At 46.1% G+C, this 23796-nt stretch overlaps 1 protein-coding gene and 1 long non-coding RNA gene across 3 annotated transcripts in view; both read right to left on the bottom strand.

The window, feature by feature from the left end:
- STXBP1 (syntaxin binding protein 1) overlaps window positions 1–11029 on the bottom strand; it is a 66432-nt gene extending 55403 nt beyond the window's left edge. The window contains exon 1 of one of the 2 annotated variants that reach the window (XM_048512875.1): window positions 10846–11029. In XM_048512875.1, coding sequence (XP_048368832.1) covers window positions 10846–10882 — 37 coding nt within the window. In that variant the 5' untranslated portion in view covers window positions 10883–11029. The remainder of the gene's footprint in view (window positions 1–10845) is intronic. The other variant, XM_048512876.1, reaches the window with a different exon arrangement.
- Window positions 11030–13444: 2415 nt separating this feature from the next.
- Window positions 13445–16994, bottom strand: LOC125441892. Its single transcript, XR_007245922.1, has 3 exons — window positions 16580–16994; window positions 15588–15807; window positions 13445–14866 (listed from the first exon to the last, which is right to left on the bottom strand). It is a non-coding gene; the product is annotated as an uncharacterized LOC125441892 (long non-coding RNA).
- Between the last annotated feature and the right edge of the window lie 6802 nt (window positions 16995–23796).

The raw sequence follows: 23796 nt of genomic DNA, 5'->3' as shown, positions 1-23796 counted from the left end.
TATGGACCCAGGGGGGAGGAGGAGGGGTATGGCGGTGATTTTCCACCCCCTACCCCCCACATGGCTGATTGGCCGCAGCCTGGGGACATTTGACCCAATATGTCCCCCTGGGCGGTACGCCCCTGATTGCAAGCAAGCTCTGAAATGCATTCATGTCCCTGAGTGGTACTTTTAAACGTCAAGTGAGGGAGGACTTTATGCAAACAGAGGTAGGAAACCATCAGCATTAAACTTAGCAACTACACTGGACCAGACCAATGGTTCATCTTATCCAGCACCCAGTGTTCCACAATGATTATCAAGATCTTGCAAACCAGACTTGGGGACCACGAGCTCCCCTTTGTTGTTGCCTCCCCAGATACTGGAATGAAGAGATACAGTCCCTCCAAACAGGGAGGATTCATTTAGACATCACAGGTAATTGTTATTGATGAACCTGTCCTCTATGAATTAGATTAACTCCCTTTTAAAGATACTGATAGCTGTAACTACTTCCTGTAGCAATGGATTCCATAAGGTAAAGTGGTTGCGAATGCCACAAAGTCAGTCAAAAAAGAATTTGTAACAGATATTTTTCTTTATGAAAAAAGCTGATAGTCCAGAAGCCATAGCAAATGGTAAATCACGTTTTCATCATGCCTCTCCTTCAGCCAACTCAGGACAGCCCATTCTGAGCTTCGCAAATGCGTGGGGATTCGAACCCCACCAATCCAGCCATGATGCCACACTCATGATGCCACACTCATTCGACTGCTCTCATGGTGCAGGGAAAATAACCTGGTCCTTAACACTAACAAGACAAAGGAGCTCATAGTGGACTATAGAAGGAATAGCTCAGAAATTCAGCCCTTGACTATAAATGGAGATCAAGTGGAGCGGGTGGCTAGTTTTTAAATTTACTTAAGGCTAGGATTAAAGAGGATCTTGACCTGGCGCGCCAGCACAGACTGTCAGCGGTGGTTAAGGTGAAAGCCCAGCAAAGACTGGTACTATCTGAGACTTTTGCCAAGGAAGCAACAACTGGATGGAAAACTTCTGGTGTCCTTTTTACCGCTGTGCTAAAGAGTAGAGGAGTGTCCCAACCTACTGCATCTGTGTATGGTTCTCCAGTTGCACAGTGGCGAATAGGAAGGCGCTCCAGCAAGGGTGATCACTACTGCACAAAGGATTACTATCGGCTGCCCTCTCCCCTCCTTGGAAGAAATCTATAATTCCTCCGAAGGCTTCCAAATAAAGCCCAAAATATTCTGAGGGATCCGTCTCATCCAGCACACTCTCTTTTTAAACTGTTACCATCTGGCAGACAATACAGGGCCCTCAGAACTAGGACAAAGAGGCTTAGAGACAGCTTCTACTCCAGAGCTGTGGCTATGCTAAACTCCGCTGCTTCATATTGATGTATTTGGGGCTGTGTAGGGATGGGTGGAGGAAGGGGAAAGTGAGGATGATGTATGAGTCTGAAATTGTGTGCATCGAGGAATGCTGCTGTAAATTTCATTGTGCATGCACAATGACAATAAAATGCTTATGCTTATGCTCATTCTCATGCCTCTCAGCAGGGCACCATAGCTTCCCTGAATCTGCTTCAGGATATTTATGCAATAGGTTTCCCTGATTCTACTGCATGCTTGACTGGGTAGGAACAGCCAAGCCATGCCATCTGGCTCTGGGATTCCACTAGGGACCGTGGGACCAGTGCCTCAGTACCGAGTGGGAGGCTTTGCACAAGAAAACCATGGAAACTTAGCTGCATCTCTCCACTGACTAATCAGATGAAACGTTGGAACGGACGCTCAAGATAATACCACCTCAGAGGAAGAAATCAATGACAAGAAGGTTGTTATGGAAGGGCCTACATCCTCAGATAAGTGGGCATGTTATAATAACAATGTGTTCAACTAAGCTGGAATTCACCACTGTTCAGGGTAGGAATGAAAGACAGAAAAACCCTGAGCATTTACAGAATTAAAATGGCTGGTTTAGCCAAAAGAGAGAAGTCAAATATATCTTTTCATAACTCTCTTTAGGCAACTTACAATTTTGAATCCAGGTCTTGAGCAGGGAATAAAGTAACAAAGGGATTCTAAAAGCTGATCTCTGTGCTTGAAAACCAGAAGATGTCTTTCATTCAGAAAAGTTATTCCTGTTTTCTATCAATAGGTGATATAATGAACTATCAACAGATGATATCATGAACATGAGGAGTACTTCCAGCTACTCTTAAAGTAATAGTTGCTTCCTGCAAATGAACACTGTTCCTGAACCTGATAGTGCAAGCGCCACACAGAATGTGAAAGGCTGTTTGGTGGCACTTAAGACCACTGAATCTTCTCTGAACAATGGGATGTGTGATTTGCAGGTTTCAGGTGATGATGTTTTATCTTTCTCCCAAACTCCAGTCCAACCAGGTACCTTTGACTTGTCCAACTTGAGCTCTGCAAATAACAGCACAGCAAATTCTATGGTGGATGCATTCAGTGACACCAAATCTTCTACTCCATGCAAAGTGGAGAAACTCTGTAAACTAGCTGATAATCCAGGTCTCTCCTGCCCAACACTGCTATGTGGAGGAAAGCTAGGATGTCAGCTTATAATGAGGGATTTGAACCCAGGTCTCCCTATTTTGTCATGAAGCTCAAGGGATGACTGTGAGCCAATCTGTAACTCTGCCTCTATGGTACAGCCTAACAGATTTCACAGGGGATATTGTGAACATAAAATGGGAGGGGGGGAGAGAAGCGAACACATATGCCACCCAGAGTCCCGTCAAGGAAAGGTGGGGTAAAATCAAATATATTTTGGGACAATGAAAAACAAATGAATGAAATCAAAACTGCAGAAAAAATGGCAGAGAGGGTACCCCAAGCTCTGAACAGGTACCAATATCATTGTACGACTCCAACACTTTAAAAAAAGTTATGTTATGTTCTTCTGACGCAGAGTTAATATTTCACAATGTGCTAGGGATCCACACACTGGAACAAATAATTTGTCTTCTGGCACCTACAAGCAGAGGTGGGATTCAGCCTACTCGCACCTATTCGGTGGAACGGTTGTTAAAATTTTCTCAGTTCTGAGAACCAGTTGTTAATTATTAACTCCACTAGGGACAAGGGGGTAATCTCTGTCCCTGGGTGCACCAAATCTAGTCAAGTGGGGGATGCAAAATAGCCCCCCAGGGCCCCCACCAGCCCCCCTGCCCTTATGGCACCCCCACCCACACACCCCACCCTGTGGCACCCACCCCCACGCCCACACACTTACTTTCGTTTCAGAGCGAGATAGGAATTGGCAGACAATCCCTAAGATAAGTCTCATTTCTGCAGCCCATAGCTTTTGCCCTTAACAAAAATGGCTACAGTAATAGCCAAGTAAAACCCTAAATAGCATCCGCCCTTAACAAAAATGGCTGCGGTAATGGGGCGATCTTGGCTTCATGCCTGGTCTGAAAATTGTGGAGGTAGGTTTTAAAAGAAAATATGACCTTCTACTTTCAGTTTTCTAAAGGCTTCTGCCTTTAGAGTGGGGTGGTCTTGAAAACTGGCAAAAGGGCTGGGAATGGGATGGAGCCAAGGGGTGTGTGTGGAGTTGGGAAGAGATTTAGCACTTTAAAACTGCATTATGCAAACAGCACACTGTACAATACTGTGTCTCTTAAAGTAAATTCATAGATAACTAAGGAGTACAAGTCATATATTGTGCCAACCTCCAGGTGGTGGCTGGAGATCTCCTGGGATTCCAACTGATTTCCAAGCACAGAGATCAGTTCACCAGGAGAAAATGGCAACTTTATATGGTAGATTTTGCATGGTATAGGTGTGGGAAAAGGTAGTATGGATCCATCAAGAGAAAGGCTCATTCCGCACATGCAGAATAATGCACTTTCAAACTGCTTTCAGTGCTCTTTGAAGCTGTGCGGAATGGCAAAATCCACTTGCAAACAGTTGTGAAAGTGGTTTGAAAACGTATTATTTTGCGTGTGCGGAAGGGGCCAAAGTGACAGAGAGTCTATTTTCAGGTAATTTACAAAATATTTCAGCTGATCGGATGTAAAAAATCACTGGGAGTGATTTGAGAGATTTACATGTTTAATACCTACTTGGAGCTGTTTCTCAGGCTAACAACCTACCTCATGGGGTTCGTGTGAGCACAAAATTAGGAGAGAGAGTTGGGGAGAAGCCCATGTAGTGGAAATTATCTATTAAAGTGGAAATTAGCTTGTATTGTCAAAGGCTTTTCATCAAGTCGGGATTCACTGAAGCTGTGGTGGGAGTCGGTTGTGATCGTGGTTCAGGGATTCAGTTCTGAACATTATTCCAGACCTGTGGTGGTTTCAGGACTAGAGGGAGATTAAAGAACACACTGTGTCCAGTGAGAATGTAATGTGTTATTTAAAAAAAATATACCCCACTCAAACAATCCCTTCTCACTGGACACAGTGTGTAACAGACTTCCCTCTGAGATACACCTCTGAAGATACCAGCCACAGATGCAGGTGAAATGTTAGGAACAAGATCCACCAGACCACGGCCACACAGCCTGGAAAACCCACCACAACCAGTGGAAATTAACTGTTTTGCCAGGCTAACAGTTGAGGCAGCAATGGTGTTCATCCAGCAGATCTCCTCTCCGTTCTTCTCACTTCTCCTATTGTTTCCTTCCCTTCCTCTGTGATGAATGATCTGATGAGTTGATGTGGTATAACTTCAATATTATTCACCCATCAAAATCAACAGTGCCGGGTTTCAAGCAGAATGTTTATGGTTTTTGGATTTTATTTTTGGAAGCTGCCCTCAGCCCATAAGGGGAAAGGCAGCCTATAAATTGAATGGATGAATGTAATCTATGGTTGAACTGCTAGTGTGTCCTGTTTGCACAGTACATGTGCAGTTAGTTACCATAAGAAGAAATGCAAAGACATCTAAGAAGGAAGCCATGTATCTGCAGTGTGCCTGCCTGCCATCAGTTACCCAGGGAATACTGATTTGCTTAGAATCACTCTGTTGATTTAATTTGTACACCTATATTTTTCTCAAGTGATGTTAAAGGGAATAAGGCTGGAGTGGAAGGTTCAAAATAGTTGGTTGTGGTGGGTTTTCCCGGCTGTGTGGCCGTGGTCTGGTGGATCTTGTTCCTAATGTTTCACCTGCATCTGTGACTGGCATCTTCAGAGGTGTATCACAGAGGGATGTCTGTTACACACTTGAATTGAGTGACTTCATAGAATGGACAGTGGAAAAAGACACGTTTCATTGATTCTACTTACTTCAGTTCACATGGGCATAATGTCCCTGATCTAGGGATTTTTCTGTACCTCCCCTCCAGTACTGTTGTTGGTAGATCCAAACATCTCTTTAAATTATGGTAAATGCTGTTCTGTAATTACTAATGTCTAGAAGTGAAAGATAAGCAGCTGGTGTGAGGGTGTGTCTTTTATTTGCTGGGTACAAAAAAGGCTGGGCAGTTAGCAAGATTGGACTGTCTCTTAATATCTTCCACTCTCTGTTTTAAGGCTTGTTTTTCCTGGTCTCTGCCTAGCCTGAGTAATTTGTGTCAAGAGAAGCCTAGACTTGCCATTTTATTCCTAAGGTCAGGGGAAACACTATGGCAAACTGCATCTGTTAGTCCTGTCCTCCGTGTTGCCATAAGTTGGCTGTGTCTTGATGAAGAGAGCCAGCATGGTGTAGTGGTTAAGAGCAGTGGAGTGTCTGGAAAAATGGGTTTGATAATTCTGTTTTTCTTTTTTTGTTGTTGTTGTTTTTTTGTTCATTGTTTGTTATTAAGGTTGAGAAAGTATTATAGGTAAAAGATGTTTCATTGTCTTTTTTTCTTGAAATATAGATTGGAAAGAGAAAAGTTTAAACTACTCTTTTAGATTAAGGATTTTGGATCTCTCTTAGTTTTCTTTCAAGGGGAATAGATAAAGTAGTTATAGAAATCTGAAGGGTAAGTAGAAAGTACAGAGGAGGGAAATATGGGAAGGAGGGAGGCAAAATAGCAGGGCAACTGTATTTTTGGTGATGTTTTAATTGGGGGAGTTGTGAGAGATAAGACAATTAGATATGTTTGTAATATGTTAACAATTGTTAACAGTTTTTGGTTTCTCTCCTTACTTATGATATCATATAAAATCAATCAATATAATTATATATATATAAAAAAGAAATAATACACTACCTTTCGGTAGATCACTTTTTTAATACTGTAAACAGTATTTGAATCCAGAGGCGGAATTATTTGAATCCAGAGGCGGAGCAAGGGGGAACTGCACCTGGGGCGCGCAGACCCTGTGCCCTGCCAAGAGTCTCCACTTCACCCTGCTCTGGAACACCCCGCCCCAGAATGCCCAGGCCACGCCCCCACCACGTCACACCCCACCCAGCCCCGTTTGCCCCACCACCATCGGAACCTGTTGTTAAAATTTTTGAATCCCACCACAAGCTATTTTAATTTCTTTCTCCCGCCTGAGGGTGTTGCCTGTCTGCGATGTTTTATGATTCAGAGCATAAAAATAAAGATCCAATAGCCTCCAAATTTCGTTAGGCTCATCATGAAATCATTTATTAAATGCAATGTTTCAAAGAACAGCTGCAAGAATCATATAAATTATATACTGTGTACACAGACACACAACAACAGGGCAGAAACCACAAAACCAATGGAGGGAAAGAAAACAAGACTAAGAATGTGCAACTTTCCTTCCTCAGAGGCATCCTTTCTTAGCCTTTCCAACAGCACTCAAAAAAACAACAACACCTCAAATGCCAACATGGGCAATAATAAATCCAGGAAGGTGGAATCGGCCAAGGGTCATTCCAACCACTACCACCCCACAAAGTAACTTCTATACACTAAATTCCAACTCAAGTTGATCTAGGAAAATTGATGGAGAGATCATATCTCAGAGCACCATTTGCTGGAAATACCTGATATTCCTATGGCATACTATGTGGTATCAACATGATAGGAAGGAGCCTAGCACTTCCAGATAAATTATGGACTAATTTCATCAGCCCCCTACCAGAATGGCCAATTGGCCATGCTGGTAGGGGCTGATGGGAATTGTAGTTCATGAACATCTGGAGTGCCATAGGTTCGCCACCACGGCGCTAGGGAATTTCCATTTGTTTAAAATAATTTTAATCCAGTTTCACTTTCATGTGTCTTACAATCCAGCCTATTATTTCTATGTTTATTTCTTTTTGATCAGTCTGAGCACACACACAAACCCTTAAATTTCCCAGCAGCAGCCGGGGCGGGGGGGGGGAGAGGCTGAAAATCATGTTCCTAACCAAACGCTTGGCATGAAAATCTAATGGAACAGCAGGTGTCAGGCTGATATTTTTGTCAAGGTGCCCCCACAGAGCAGGTTCAATCAGCAAAACACCCCCAAATGCCAATGCATGGAGGGAAGGTGGTATAGTATAGCCAGATCTTGTCTGATTTGAGCAGCTAAACAGAGTCAGTACTTGGTACAGAGGCTATCAGAGGAAAGAAAGGCAAGCCACTTCTGCTTCTCATACACCTTGACTGTTCCTTGCTGGGGTCCCCACAGGTTGGCAGTGACTCGACAGCATTTTATAAAAATCCAATAGCCTCCCATTTTTGAGGCTGAGAGCCAGCGTGGTGTAGTGGTTAAGAGCAGGTGGATTCTAATCTGGAGAACCACGTTTGATTCCCCCACTCCTTTACCTGAGTCGCAGAGGCTTATCTGGTGAACCAGATGTATTTCCACACTCCTAAATCCCTGGTGGTTGACCTTGGGCTAGTCACAGTTCTTCAGAGCTCTCTCAGTCCCACCTACCTCACAAGGTGTCTGTTGTGGGGAGAGGAAGGGAAAGGACTTTGTAGGCCACCTTGAGTCTCCTTACAGGAGAGAAAGGTGGGGTATAAATCCAAACTCTTCCTCTTCTTCACATATGCACAAGCTCCGGGCAGGATCTCAGGTGCCAAAAACAATGAATGGGCTGGTTCATTCATGTATTGAGGAAAATAGCCTATGACCCATCCCTTCGCATCCCACCCCACCTGAAAAATGCTTTGGAGAAATAAAACACAGCTGGTTAGAAAACGCCAGAGAACAGAGCTTTACTATCAGTTCAATATCCTATTCTTGTGTGTGTGTTTGTGTGTGTGTGTGCGGGCGCATGTGGCACATGTGCTGTCAAGTCCCAGCTGATTTATGACGGTGACCCCTTAGGGTTTTCAAGGCAGGGGATGTGCAGAGGTTCATCGTTGCCTGCCTCCAAATCACAACCAACAAAAAAAAGGTCTCTCTGTTTTTGTTTGATCGTGGAGACTCCCATCATGAGACTGCACTGCCAAGCATGTTTATCCTCCCCTCACCCATCCCCAGTCAAGGTACACAGCACCCAAGCAGAAAACGTACAAGGCATGATGATGCATCAAAGGCAGCAGCCAAATAAAGCCCCACGTGCTGCTTCGTGGTCACGAATCACGATCATCCATCTCTTTCCAAGGTATCTCTCTTTTACAAGGTCTAACAGGGAGCATTTCAGAGGGGAGAGAAAAGGTAAAGCTCTTTCCACTTCCTGTCACCTTTTCCCAGATTCCTCAAATATAAATGCTGCATCATAAAAGCAGTGGGAGGGAAGGATTCTCTCCTGCCCCAAAGAAGAGGGGGTATCTTGCCTATCCCCCCTTCCAGCACCTAATCACCATTTCGAAGCTGAAGAAAGGACACAGGGAATGGTGCAGAGAGCTGGATTAACTCCCTGGGCAGGTGATTTCCACAAACAAAAGAAGCTATAAATGTAAGAGGATCATTCTCTCCCCAACCCCACAAGGCTCCATCGCATCATGACATTCTTCCAAGGTCTCATCTCAATTGTAGAACTGAGCCCGTACTGAAAACGTAGGGGATGCTAATACCTGGATATTAAAACCTCTCACCCCTTAACATTTAAACATGTTTTCATCTATATTGTGCGTTCATTTTTAGAAGGAAGCAAACGTTATGTGTTTATGTCTGCGTATATATCCATACAATTATACATATTCTTCTATAGTATTAACCAGTTGGTTAAATAAAGAATCCTCCAGAATGTTACATTTAAATAGGGGTTAGCTGCACGCAATGGTTTAAAGGGGGGGGGGGGGGCGCACAGCAAAGCCATAGCAACAAACCTTCAGTAAAAGTAACAGAATAATTTAAAAGTAATGTTAGCAAGTATCTCCCCACCCCCACCCCTATTTATAGGCACATCCTACCACATGCTGGGAGGATTTAACTCTATTATCTAAATGAAGGATTCTGTACTCTGCTGTTTTCATACCTGACCAGAATAAGATCACAGTCTAGCTATATTTTTATTCTAAACATTCCCAACACGTAACCATCTTGCAACAGCAAGCCAGTCTCCTCCACCATAGTAATCCTCTCAAGATTCTTTAACACATAGTGATCAACAACCTCTCCACCGCGAAAGTGTTTTTTTCCCTCCAGAACCGTGTGCAAAGCCTTGCGCCCCCACCCCCCCACCCCCCGCTGCTGAAATCAGAGTAATCTTATGAAGAAAACTAGACCTCCCACTTCATAGGTTTGCAACGTTTGCATTTTCAATTCGAACGGTCAGTCCATTTGTCAATTTCATCTCCAGTTTGGACTGTGCTTGCTTTATTGGGGAAGTGTGGGGGGAGGGGGGAGCAAGACATGAGATATTATGAAGAGGCAGGAGAGGGGGGGGGGGGATAACAACCAGCATGCTTTGCACTGACACTGCAGGATTTGGAAGAGATCTTCTCCAGAGTGTGGGGGTGGATCGTGGTGTGGATTTTCTGCAAGCAGCATCAATGCCAACCAGGCGAAGAGCGGAGATGTCTCAGCCTGCGCGACTTACCCAACGCTATCTATTCCAGGCTGGGAGCTATAGGCTCCAAATCACACTATTGGGTCCTAATAGTAATCCATCATCAATCCCACCCTCCCAACCCACTTCACATGAGCCCTCAGCAACTTCGACCTCCATCCATATATGTGTTCTTTCATGTGTCCTGATTTCATATGTCCTCCTCCCTTCAAGATCATCTCTCCCCCCTTCAAGATCAGGCAAAGATCCAGAAGGGGGGGGGGAGATAAAGACAAAACAACACTCCCCCCCCTTCGCTTTAGCTCCTCCTCTAGACAGCACACTGCAGAAAAATGCCAACAGCAGCCTCCCTCTCTCCCCCTCCCCTCCACACACCAGGGGGGTGGGGGTTGCTTGGATTTCCTCTTTGGATTTCCTGGAGCTCCCGCAGGCTGTCCCCTGCCCCCAATTATGGTTTCTCCCGAAATGCAGCTTTCTATGCCCCGCCATCATCATGCTCTAAATATTCTTTAACACATAATCATCAACCCCACCCCCAGCAAAAGAAGTGTGTGTGTGTGTGTGTGTGTTTTCCTCCAGAACCGCCTGCAAAGAAGCCTCCCCCACCCCCACCCCCTTTTGCAAAAATCAGACCAAATCAGAGCATCCACGAGAAGAAAACTCCAGCCCTCCCTTGACAGGCTCGCACTCTCCGCACGTTCGATCCCCGCGATCGCTCAATGTCACCCGCCTCCCGCTAGCAACCAAAACGAAGGGCGTTTGGGCGAGGGCGTTTGAACCTCCAGTTTCGATAGCCAAATGGGCTCCAGGGTCAGGGAAGCCAGGGGATGGCGCGCACAACAGCAGCAGCAGCCCCAGACACCCCGCCTCGCGCATGGCAATCCAGATCTTTGCGCCCGATCCAGACCACCGCGACCTACACGACCCTCGATCGCCTAGCTTTTTTGTTTTCCTTACAGCCGCCATGGAATCGAGGAGGGGGGGAGGAAAAAAAATCCAAAGGGTTTGCTCTTACTTTCCCCCACGACAGCCTTCAGCCCGGAGGGGGCCATGGCGCCTCAGATGCTCCTGTCTTTTTTTGGGGGGGTGGGGTGGGGTGTCCTTCCTGCTGCTGCGACTGCTTTGCTTGCTCGGATCCCCGCAGCTGGACTCTCGAGCGCACTGCAAAGGGCGGGCGGCAGCAGCAGGGGATGCGGAGGGAGGGGGCAGGGCGTGGCCGGATTGTGATGCTGGTGCTGATGCGGGGAGGCTGGAGGGGCCCAGGCGACGTCACGGCCCGGCGAGCCAATCAGCGGGCCGCCAGCGCAGCATCCGTGCTCTGCCCATCGACCGGCTGCTCCGTTCATGGGAGGAGCCGCGACATCCCTGCGAGGAAGCGGGGGGGGGGGAGCCTTGTCGCCCTCCTCCAGCCCTCTGCGGGACACGTCTCCATCCCCTCTTACCCCCCGAAAAACAAAACAGATCGAAATGGGCACGGGCAACTTTAAATGGAATTAAGGATCGTTTTTGCACCGGCCTGTTCTTGTCAATTGCAGCTGTCTGAAGATGGGTTTGCTGGGAATAGGAAATGTAAACTTAGGCGCAGGCAATGGGGGTTTAGACCAGTCCTGCCCCCATCCCCGAAAAATAATGCAGGCTAAAATGGGCATCATCGACAGCTTTATATGGAACCAAGGAATCCTTTTGCACTGGTGGACTGGTCTTGTCAATGGCAGCTGCCTTAAGATGCATTTGCTGGGAATAGGAACTGTAAACTTGGTCTCAGCTTCATTCCCGGGTGCAGCTCTCCCGGGAGGATTAGACCAGGTCACCCATTGGGTGAGTGCATGGAATCTGCAATCTGCAGCGGCATAGAATCTCTGCAACTTGCCAACAGAGAGCCAAGAAATGGAGCCACAAGCAACGTCTGCTGTACAGCCAATGACAAATGTTCTGTTTTGCAACTTCAAAATGGCAGACTGGCTGCCTGGGAACACTTTGGGTTATTGTAGGTCTTCGCGTTCTCCAGTTGGATTCATAGTTTCATCATCCCCTGCCAGCATCATGCTGGCAGGGGATGATGGGAACTGTAGTCCATAACATCTGGAGGGCCGCGAGTTTGACACCTGTGCTTTGGAGAATGCCCCCCCCCACCAAAGAAACAAGACACCCAATCCTGTCTTTAGGAGACTTGCTGGGGCATTGGCGGTATATGAGGACTGGCCACTGCCCAATTCTTTTTTAATTCCCTCCTAATAATAATTTTAAATTTAATTATATATAGTAATATATGAACTTAATGGGAAAGCTTTGGCCACTGCCAAAGCAGCGCTGGGAAACCTTTGGCAATCCTCAGATTGACCACATTGCAAAATGGGATACTGCATGCATTAGAAGATTGAATTCAGCAAGTATGTCATCATCATCATGGTTTATTACGGCCACAAGGCCAGACAAAAAGAAAACAAAGATTAATTCAAAGTGTACATATATACAGCAATCCATGGTAAAAGAAACCTCAATGTACAACATTATTACAATTACAATCTTGCAACATTATTACAGTCAACTAATATTGCTCCCTGTCTTAACATGGATCTACACTTATTAGCAGGTATATCATAACTAAGTGCCCCCCACCCCTGAAATTAACGTTTTTATTAAAAATTGCACAAACAAGTGCCGTCTTTGAAGATGTGGGTGTGCTCTCGCTGTCTCACACACTGTGAAATCCACTTTTTACAGAGTTAATCCTTCCATTAGGCCAAGAAGAGTATAACCCCCTCCCTTGGGACTGCACTGTTTTATTCACACACTGATTTAAGTAACTCGATTGATTATTATGGAATGTTTAATAGTTATTTTGTAATTAATATTGTTCACAAAGTTTACATCCTGCCTTTTTGTCCAAACAAGGCAGCTGGCAATTGAAAGCAGAGCATTCTAGTATACATATCATAACAGCAGTTAACACTTAGGGCAAGAAAGAGGTGTCACTGAAGGAACAGCGGAAAAAGATGGAAGGGGACAGACAACGATCTCTGGACAGAGAGTTCCGTAACTTTGGAGCCATAACTAACAAGGCCCTGTACTCTCCTCCCCTGAGAAGGGTGGAGGCACCCCTAAGCAGTGCTTCAGAATATGAACAAAATAGCTGGGTAGCTTCATATGGGAGTAGGCAGTCTTTGAGGTATGCTCAAAGGTGGGATCCAGCAGGTTCTCACCAGTTCCCGAGAGCAGGTTACTAATTATTTGTGTGTGCCGAGAGGGGGTTACTAGTTGGGTCCGCTTTTCCATCTCCACGCCCTCGCCTCCCCGAGAGGCATACTGCCTTTGAACGTGAAGGTTCCATATAGCAATTGCGACTAATAATGTAACTCCCTGAACTGGGTTAATCCCTTTCAGGTACTGCAATTCATTGATTCTCAGCCTTTCGTACCTTTTATCTCACCAGTCTCTATCAAAGAACCTGTGTGTTTCACCATTGCTTTGTTCAGATTTGTGAGTTGGGGCATTTTCTATAATGTGATGATGATTTAGAAATGACCTGGTGCAAAAAAAAATTGGGGGGTCATGGTGGGGTGGCTGCCCATGGGGGGGGGGCATCCAACTCAGGTTTTGCCCAGGGCTCAGGTTTGCCTAGGTACACCTCTGCCCCCTTTACTGAGGGGGGGCTGGCGAGGGAACCTGTTACTAAAATTTTTGGATCCCACCACTGGGTATGCTGCTTCCAAACTATGTAGGGGTTTAAAGATCAGCACCAGCCCCTTGAATTGAGCCCAGAAACAAACTGGGAGCCAGTGTAGATAGCCCAAGACTGGAGTGATATGGTCCCTTACAACCCACTGCAGTCAATGTCTTGGTTTTCCCCAGCAGTGATGTACCCCCATGTGCTTATGGCACTTTAAAATATATATTTTCTCCCATCAGCTGCAGGAGCTGTGGCAGGCAGCAAGATCTGAAGGACTGGAGATCCCCTGCCCCCAGCGCATCCATAACTGAGAGGTCCAAGAGAATCAGTAGAGTCATGACCTCTATCCAGCACACTAGAATGACCAAGCTTCTCAACCTCTTGTCCAGGCCTGAAGCCAGAAGTCCAGGCCCGAAAAAGAATCCAGACAGTTCTCTTCATTCAAGAACTCCTGCAGTTGTCCGGTCGACCACTTATTCAATTACATTGGTCAGGAATGATACAGTCAATAATTGATCATTGTTGATAGCTGTTTATTTCTCCTGGCTGCAGCCAGGGACATTTCTTTAGTAGTGGATGAACCACAGCCTTTTTTTAGGGCTGGGTCATCTACCTTTTTTCTCACAGAGGCATTAACTGCCTCCCAGGCCCCAAATGCAAGCCCACTCCCCTTTGCACCAACAAATTTAAGCAGCCAGGAAGGTCAAGGGTCATATGAGCAGATGGTAAGCCTCAGACATCCAAATCCTGTGTATTAATTACAATTCCTATCATCACTATTTTTTTTAAATTAGTCAAACACCTATAATGAAAAAATAAATAAAAAATAAATATCTATCATGGGATGGAAAGTGACGTGACCCAGGCTGCAAATTTCAGTGCATCCCAATTGTTCTTTTTTCGCCAGTTTTCTACTACACCCTTGTTTCAGGGCATCAAATGCAGTGTAAATCAACAGCAGGCAGAGCTGCCCAGTTCCTGTAATCCTAAGAAAAGGTGAGCTGTGATAGTGACCTCTTCTACGAGAAAGGGCGCACTATGAATTAATGGGGGGAGTCGTCATCAGAAATACACATGAGTCTGTGCACAGATACAGATGGATTAATGAGGGAACTGAGACTTGGAGAAGCCTCTGCTGAGGATAAATAGGTCATTTGTAGGGGCCCGGATCTAAATAGTTTACGCTTGTTATGTATATGCAGAGTTTGAGCATGCTAAAAGCACCTCTGATGTATTCCCCCAGGAAACCTGACAGCCACTTATGTTGTCTCATTACAACCACTTCTCCATGAGGTCGAACTGTGTTATTATGTGTTGTCGAAGGCTTTCACGGCCGGAATCACTGGGGTGCTGTGTGGTTTCTGGGCTGTAGGAAGAAAGAAACCATGAAAATGAACAGAATTTGGCTGCCAGTGTTGAAAAACTCTAGAATCAAGACAGTGACTAATCAGCTCCACACAAACACAGGCAACTATAGACAATAGCAATCAAAGGGAACAAAGACCAGGATACTTCTATTCAGATGCATTCACCTATTGACCTTGCTATCTTCATTGTTATTCACATGCTACAGACTTCTCTGTGACTCACATACCAGGCTACTCTATTCAGATGGCCTCACCTTTTGACCTCACAGTATATATACTCCACTTGCTTTCCATTCCTACTATCAGATCCTCTGAAGATGCCAGCCACAGATGCAGGCAAAACGTCAGGAGAGAATCCTGCTAGAACACGGCCATACAGCCCGGAAATCACACAGCACCCCTGTGTTATTATGACTATACTGGGGTAGGGGGAGAGGGAGATAAAGTAACAGCTTTCTAATGCTGCTTTGAAATTTTAACAGCAGTTTCCCTTTTGTCCTATTTTGATTATTAACAAGCAGAAACATGGAGCAAGGGAAGAAAGGGTTTAACCTTTCTCCCTCCTATTGAACCACTGAAATGCCTCCACCCCATGCTGTTAATACCCTGGATGGTGGAGAGGGGTGGGGGAGGAGTCACTCTGACATTCAGGAGCACAAATGCTTCAGCAGTAGTTCTGAAACAGTGTGCCTCAACAGAACTGGAATCAAAAGCACTCACCCACATGAAGGATGGTGGCTGTCTCTGTGTGAGTTGCTGATCTGCCCTTACCACCTTGTGAATTAGCTTCCATTGGTAGGTGGTGGTGATTTATTCTGCTAGGTGGTGCATCAGACAGGATCTGGGGTTGAATCTACATTCTGCCATGGAAGCTTGCTGGTGATCTCAGTGGTGACCAGTCTCTCCCCCTCAGCCTAGCCTAGCCTACCTCACAGGCTTGCTGTGTGGATAAAATGGAGGGTGAATGATGTAAGTAGCTTTGGTTCTACCCAAACAAGCAAATAAATGAACATAATTGACTCATTCAAGTGCACCCAATGAACTATGTTTTGGGCTGGCACCCTGTTAAGCTATGTACATTCTCTATCCTCAGAGGAGGCTGCCACAGCATCCCTGCATGAGTCACTGCTTCAGGTCTAGAAAGAAGCATGCCCAGAGCAGTTCCTCTGACAGAAACACCAGCTCTTCTTTGAGTGGACAATTCTTTACTATAAGAATGAAAAACTAAATGTACCCTTACACATGAGTTCAATTTTAAATCAAAAGGAAAGTGAAGACGTTTGGGTAATTCTGTTCCATGGTCAGCACAGACTCTCTCTCAGGTACCACAATAATGATAACTCTGTTCAAGACTGAAGTGCAGTAATTATTGACAATGCAGCTACAATTTAAAAAAAAAGTGCTTTCAGCATTCATAGAGGATCAGCAGGCAATGGGGCTGCTCCTATCCCTTTACGTTTTTTTCGTTTTCTCACCATATTGTGCCTGCCCCTTTTCTTCCCTAATTAAAGCAAAAAGCAATCCAGGAAAAGTCAGTTATGAGCAGGGAAATGGGATTTGTAATTCCAGTTTGGATGCATTTGTTGATGTAATATAAACACTGATAAAGATCATTATCTGAAATTAATATTTTTAAAGGTAAGGCAATTGTCGCAAAAATGTACACACAAACCCCGCTACATGCACACACAATCTCTCTAGCTTTGATTCACCTTTTCCTGATGTCTGACCCTTTCCTTGGCTCCCTTCACAAACAGAACTAGGTGAATTTGTCTGAAATCACTGCCACCCCCTAGTGGCCTAATTCAGCAGAACTCTGGAAATGCACCCCGTGAAAAAGCGCTGTCAACAACCACTAGGAAATTGTTTGACTTTGTCCTTCGCCTTGATCCAAAATTGAAAGCTGCAAAACCATCCAAAGATGTGCATGAACTGAAGGAGAAGCTTTCCGCTTCAAACCTCATCTCAGCCCCCAACTTGCCAGCTGGCACTGACAGCCCCTCCCCGTCCATCAGGGCCAGCGAGGGTGAGAGGGAGAGTCCCCCCATCGGCGACGACGATCCTCCAGCAGCCGCCGCCGCCAACCGTGCAGAACGGCCCCTTCCTTCTCCCCGCCGGCCGCTTCGCTCACGGGGCCCCCTGGACGCTTCCGCCTTTTCGGCCCCGCCGGCCAATCAAGCGGCAGGAGGAGGAGGAGGAAGGGCGGCGGCCCAATAGGCGCGCTCTCTCGGGATTCGTCACCCCGGAGGCGCCGGGGACTGAGGGGCTCCCGTCATTGGCTTCAAACGCCCCCCTTTGGCCAGGCTCCCCCGGGACCCCCCTCCCCCCGTCCTGATCGGGTGCCGCAGCTGAGGAGAATCTGCCCCACAGTGCTCGGAAGACCCCCCCTCCCTCCCCGGACCACGCCACGCTGACCGCCGCCTTCGCACGAGACCGCACGTGGATGTTATGGGGGGGGGGGGGATTCCGCTATCTTCCCAAGCCTCTTTGAGCTGGGCAGCCAGTTTTGGACAATGTAGCCTAGGGCGCCACCTTCGCACGAGGCCCCCACGTCGAGGTTGTGGCGTGTCCGAGCCTCTTTGGTCAGGGGAGCCGCTGGGGATGCTGCTGCCCTCCAGTGGCCAAAGGTGTGAATTACAAGCGAAACCCCCACACACACGCACGCGCAGCATTTTTCAGGTTATAGTTGGTATAATGTGGCGTATCTCTTTGGCCAGGGAAGACACGGCGGAGGGCTCCCGAGACCGTGGAAACGCTTCCCAAGATAACGCTCTCCGAGATCTTGCAAACTCTTCCCAAGATCCTGCTAACTCTTTTCCGAGAGCGTTGTAATGCCTTTTCCCTCGATCGCGCTAAGAGCATTGTGACGCCCCGAGATCGTGCTAACTCTCCCAGAGAGCGTTGTAACTCCTTCGAGAGCGTGGTAACGCGTCCTGAGAGCGTTGTAACTAGTCCCGACAACATTGTAACGCTCCCGAGAGCGTGGTGACTTTTCCTAAGAGCGTTGTGACTCCTCCGAGAGCGTTGTAACTCATTAGGAGAGCTTTGTGACTCCTCCAGAGAGCGTTGTTACTCGTTCGAGAGCACTGTCACGCTCTGAGAGCGTGGTGACTTTTCCATAGAGCGTGGTAACTCCCCCTAACTCGTCCCGAGAGGCTCTCCGAGAGCGTGGTAGCGCCTCCCCCTGAGCGCGTTATCACGCTCTCGGGAAGCTTTCCGTAGCGGCTCCCCTGCCCAAAGAGACACGCCACATTATAGCAATTATAACCTGAGAAATGCCGCGTGGGGGGGGAAGGGGGGTGCGCTTGTAATTCACACCTTTGGCCACTGGAGGGCAGCAGCATCCCCCCGCGGCTCCCCTGGCCAAAGAGGCTCGAATACGCCACAACCTCGACGTGGGGGCTTCGTGCGAAGGTGGCGCCCTAGGCTACATTGTCCAAAACTGGTCCGGGGAGGGAGGGAGGGGTCTTCCGAGCACTGTGGGGCAGATTCTCCTCAGCTGCGGCACCCGATCAGGACGGGGGGAGGGGGGTCCCGGGGGAGCCTGGCCAAAGGGGGGGGGGGCGTTTGAAGCCAATGACGGGAGCCCCTCACTCCCCGGCGCCTCCGGGGTGACGAATCCCGAGAGAGCGCGCCTATTGGGCCGCCGCCCTTCCTCCTCCTCCTCCTGCCGCTTGATTGGCCAGCGGGGCGCCGTATGTCATTTTGGTGCAGATATGTCTAACCCTGCAGGCACCAATGTCCTAGTGCAAAAACATTTTTTGTGGGGTCGTGGTGGGGTGGCCGCCCGGGGGTGGGGTGGGGTGGGGTGGGGGGACATCTAACTCAGGTTTTGCCCAGGGCTCCAGTTTGCCTCCTTACGACCCTGAGCTGGCCTTCCTGCAAGCCACAGGTCTCCCTGCCTCAATTTGCCAAAAACTGAACTTACCAAAGACAAAGAGATTGTTTGCAATACTTGAAGTGCACTACATGGATGTCATTATTAAAAAGACAGATGCTGCAATTTGTGGACCTAGGGATTCATTTATTTAGCTTATTTGTAGCGTACCTTTCTCACTGAAACTCAAGGCAGATGAGTGTGTGTGTGTGTGTGTGTGTGTGTGTGTGTCTGCATACATTCAACCAACAATGCAAAGTGACTGGGAATACACATGAAATGACCATTAAATGATAAAATGTCCAGGCTGGCTTTGCATGAGCAGTGCAGAATATGGGATTACAAAGGTACCAGGCAATGCAGTGTCTATTCCCCATTCCCATACGAAGGTGGCCTTCAGGACCATTCTGTCCCTCTACAGATCTTATTCCATTATACAAGAATGCGCTCCTGGACATTTCTGCTTTGCATATTTTGCAGAAGGACACTACTGGGGAAGACTATCGCTGTGCCATATTATAGACCAAGGTCAGCATAACAGAAAGGAAGCTGAGGATTAAAGTATGCGGGGAGGTGTTCCGAGAAATGTTTCAGCAGGAACGGCTGTAAAGGAGGAAGCAGAGCAGGTTAGACAGAGATTCAGTTAATACTGGAGTGCAAAGACTCAAGGTATTTTGTTTTTCATTTATCTGAAACATTTTAATTTTTTTGCATGCAGGTCAGAGTTCCTTAGGTGGTGAACTGTCAACACATAGAACTATTATTTAAAATGCCTACAGAAAACAATAACAACAATTCAACAAAACATAAAACAGGAAGGGGGGTCAGAAGAAGAGGAAGAGTTGGTTTTTATGTTTTGCTCTGCTCCACCTTTAAGGAGTCTCAAAGCAGCTTATAATCACAACCCCCTCTTCTCCCTACAACAGTTCTCAGACATCAGTGACTGGCCCAAGGTAATTAGCATTCCTTTTTTTAATATCAATTTTAATTGATATTTTGGATCGTTACATGCTTATGCTATACATCATTACATTCCATCCTCCATATCCTTCCCCCCCTTTTCCCCACCCCTTTTTTCTTCTCTTCTTTAAATGTGCACCAGAAGGTTCATTCTTTCTAGTCTTCTTTTCCAGTTTTCTTCTGTGATTCCAATGTCATTTAACCAGTCTTTGAATTCAGTCCAGATCCACAACATATCCTTTTGTTTTTCTTGCCATATTTGATTTCTTGACATTATATCAAACATTTCTAATTGTATTTGTTCCCATATATATTCCATCCATTACTGTATAGTCCAGGTTCTTTTATCTTTCCAACCCAATGCTAGTAATGCCTGAGCCGCTCTGATCATAAATTTAAATAACATTCTCTTTCTTTGTTCTATTATTGTACACTCCATTATACCTATGAATAATAGATCTATAGTTATCTTTATTTTTACTTTCGCATATTTTTTGATATACTTTTTTTTTCATTTAGCCTTTATTTGGCATAAACAGTATAAAATCACATCAAAATCACATCAAAATCCAAGCTTGCAACGTATAACAAATGAAGCTGATTCATATATACTGTTGCTTATGGAATATTTCCAGCAGAAAGTTTGCAGCCATTTTACAGAATGTAGCATCAGAATTATTTAATAAGAACAATAGTCTGCTTAGTTCGTCCAGCTCGCTAGGTATCATAGAAAGCAACCTAGAGTATTTGACTCTAATACTTGCCGATTTAGGACAACAGAATAATTGGTGAGTTAATGTTTCTAATTGATTTGCATCATATGAACACACCCTTTTGCACATTTCTAGATTGTTATATCTACCTCGTGGTATGGCAGAAGGGAAAACATTGAAGCGAGCGAGTGAAAAAACTCTTCTCTGATCTGGATTGCTCAGATGATACAGATAGGAGGCCATTCTGTTATGTTGTAAGGGGATTGATAGATGTAAAGGTGAACAAGTTTTCATTGGTCTACAGGGCTCGGTCGAGGGCCTTTAAATTTTGGCTGCACTTGGATTATACACATAATAAGCACTCTCTGGTTCACCTAATACTATCAGATACCCAGAGTAATTCATGGTTCTCACTGATAGAGAGGAAGATTGTATCAATTGGTATACCCCTTGACTCCCTTCCACCTTTAACTTGTTCAGAATCGTATAAATTATTAAAACAAAAATTGTTCGTGAGAGAATGGAACTATTTTTCGATATACAGTATAACATTATTCCACAATTGTTTTACCTCTGGACATTCCAGCCACATCTGGATATAAATTGTGTTTTTATCCCCACAATGCCAGGTCATCAGCATTCCTCATGTGTAGGAATGAGGAAACAAACCCAGTTCTCCAGACTAGAGTCCACCACTTTTTACCACAATACCAATTTGCTCTCCAGTCGGTGGGGGAGTGGGAAAATCACAGAGAACAGGGCTAGAGGGGGACAAACAAATCTCCCTGGGGAATTCAGTGCCACAACTACAAGGGGTCTCTCTTTGAGAGCCAGCGTGGTGTCGTGGTTAAGAGCAGGCGGACTCTAATCTGGAGATCCGGGTTTGACGCCCCACTCCTCCACCTGAACAGAAGGGCCATATCTGGTGAATCAGATTTGTTTCCCAATTCCTGCATTCCTGCTGGGTGACCTTGGCCTTGTCACAGTTTTCTTAGACCTGTCTCAGCCCCACCTACCTCACAGGGTGTCTGTTGTGGAGAGAGGAAGGTAAAAGGAGCTTGTAAGCCACCCTGAGTCCCCGTACAGGAGAGAAATGGGGGGTATATATCCAAACTCTTCTTCTTCTCTTGAGTTACCATTAGGCAGAGGCACCCAAAACATAGCTTAGTTCATGTCTTAGGTTAGTTATGTTAGTTAGTAGCTAGGCGAGGACTTTTATGTGTTGTTGGTGTTGCTATTATTTGACCACCCCTAGTGTATAGAGTGTTGTACCATCTGAAATTGATTTTAGGTTTGTATAACGTTTTATGATTTTAAGATTTCATGATGTACGATGTATTTTAGCTAATGTATTAAGTTGTACACCACTGCTAACAGTGTTGAGTCAGTGTTGCTTAGGAGCAGCAGTGATGTAGTGGTTAAGAGCAGGTGTACTCTAATCTGGAGGAACTGGGTTTGATTCCCCGCTCTGCCACTTGAGCTGTGGAGGCTTATCTGGGGAATTCAGATTAGCCTGTACACTCTAACATGCGCCAGCTGGCTGACCTTGGGCTAGTCACAGTTCTTCAGAGCTCTCTCATCCCCACCAACCTGACAGGGTGTTTGTTGGGGGCGGGGGAGGGAAAGGAAATTGTCAGCCCCTTTGAGTCTCCTTACAGGAGAGAAAGAGGGGATATAAATCCAATTCTTCTTTGCGCCTGTGATTGGGATTGGGGCAGAAGATCCATGAGGGGGATTTATGGATAATACATGGTGCTGTTTCATAAGGCATCAGAATATTAGTCCCTCCAGCTCCATATTTTCTGTTCTGACTTGTAGCAGCTTACCAAGAGGCTGAGAAAAGCCATTCCCCAATTTTCCTTAACTGGAGATATCTGGGATTAAACCAGCCATCTTCTGCATGATTTTTTTAATTGATCAAATTCTATACTGATCCAAACAATGGTCCAGACTTTCTCAGTGAGTGAGTGAGAGGGGCTTGTAGAGGCCATTAGAGCGAAAAAGAAAACAGCAGCAGCAACCGCACAAAGTGCACAAATGAACTCGAAAGGCAGTCTGTTTCTGGCTGCAAAAAGCAGCCTGGACTACTCCTGGTGTTCTGCTTACAGATGGGGACAGGTGATGCAGCATCAGGTGGGCTGGCCGCAGTCTGCAGCAAAAGGCTAATCTTCCAGCAGCTGCAGGCAGGGAGGGGAGGAAGGGAGAGGAGAGGAGAGGAGAGAGCAGGTGACAGGGTTGCAGCATCCCTCGCCTTTTGCAGAGAAATCAATCAAGAGGGATAAGGGAGCCAGGAGAGAAGATTACAGCTGAAGAAGCACATTCACCCGGGTTGGGATGGTGAAACAGGAGGTCTACAGGTGTTCGGGGAAGGTTACCAAAATCTAACGAACTGTCAGGGTTGATAGAAAAAGGAACACTGGGCCCCAAAAACCAGGCTGGAAGAAAAGAGGGACCTTTGCTTTACCCAAACTGGCATAGGATCATAGAATCATTGGCCCTTTCCGCACACGCACAATAATGCATTTTCAAACCACTTTCACAACTGTTTGCAAGTGGATTTTGCTATTCCGCACAGCTTCAAAGAGCACTGATAGCTGTTTGAAAGTGCATTATTCTGCATTTGATGAATGAGCCATAGAGTTAGAAGAGACCCCAAGGGCCATCAAGTCCAACCCCCCGCAAAGCAGGAACACACAATCAAAGCACTATGGTACTGGTCAATAGGCTGTCCCATGATCCAGGTGCCCCCCTGTATCAAATCTCAGCCCTGCCATTAACCCCACCCAGAGACTTTGGAGATAGGTGAGTAATAAATATACAGAAAATGTATAAACAAACAAACTCGTGGGTGGCTTTCAGACAGGCTGTTCTCCCACCAGCTCTCCTGGTTTTATTAGATTTATTTTAATTTGTTACCTACCTTGGCGGCTGGCCCACATGTGGACATAAAGTGGGTTGCAAATGTTGCTGAATAAAAGATATACATACAATCAAGAGTGACCATTATTGTCCACCTCATAAAGCTGTTTTAAGAACGACAAGATCATGTGCCCTGTAACTTTTAAAGTGCAACATAAATGCTAGTCGTAATATTATCCTTGCATGTTCAAGCATTCCAAGTACATTGCAAGTAGGTTCCACTGCGGGAAAGCTTTAGCTCTCTCTCATCCCATCTGGGGGAAACTTTCATGCGTGGGGGCAAGCTCCGGAAGGAAGGGAGTGGCTCCGCATGCAGGAGGCTTCAGGCTACGGTTACCAATCTCCAGGTGGGGCCTGGAGCTCTCCTGCTCCTACAGTTGATCTCTAGATGACTGAGATCAGTCCCCCTGAACAGAATGTCTGCTTTGGCAGGTGGAATCTTTGGCATTATACTCTACTG

This window comes from Sphaerodactylus townsendi, linkage group LG12 (assembly GCF_021028975.2).
Source record: "Sphaerodactylus townsendi isolate TG3544 linkage group LG12, MPM_Stown_v2.3, whole genome shotgun sequence".
Lineage (NCBI taxonomy): Eukaryota > Metazoa > Chordata > Lepidosauria > Squamata > Sphaerodactylidae > Sphaerodactylus > Sphaerodactylus townsendi.
This window is presented reverse-complemented; position numbering and strand designations above follow the sequence as displayed.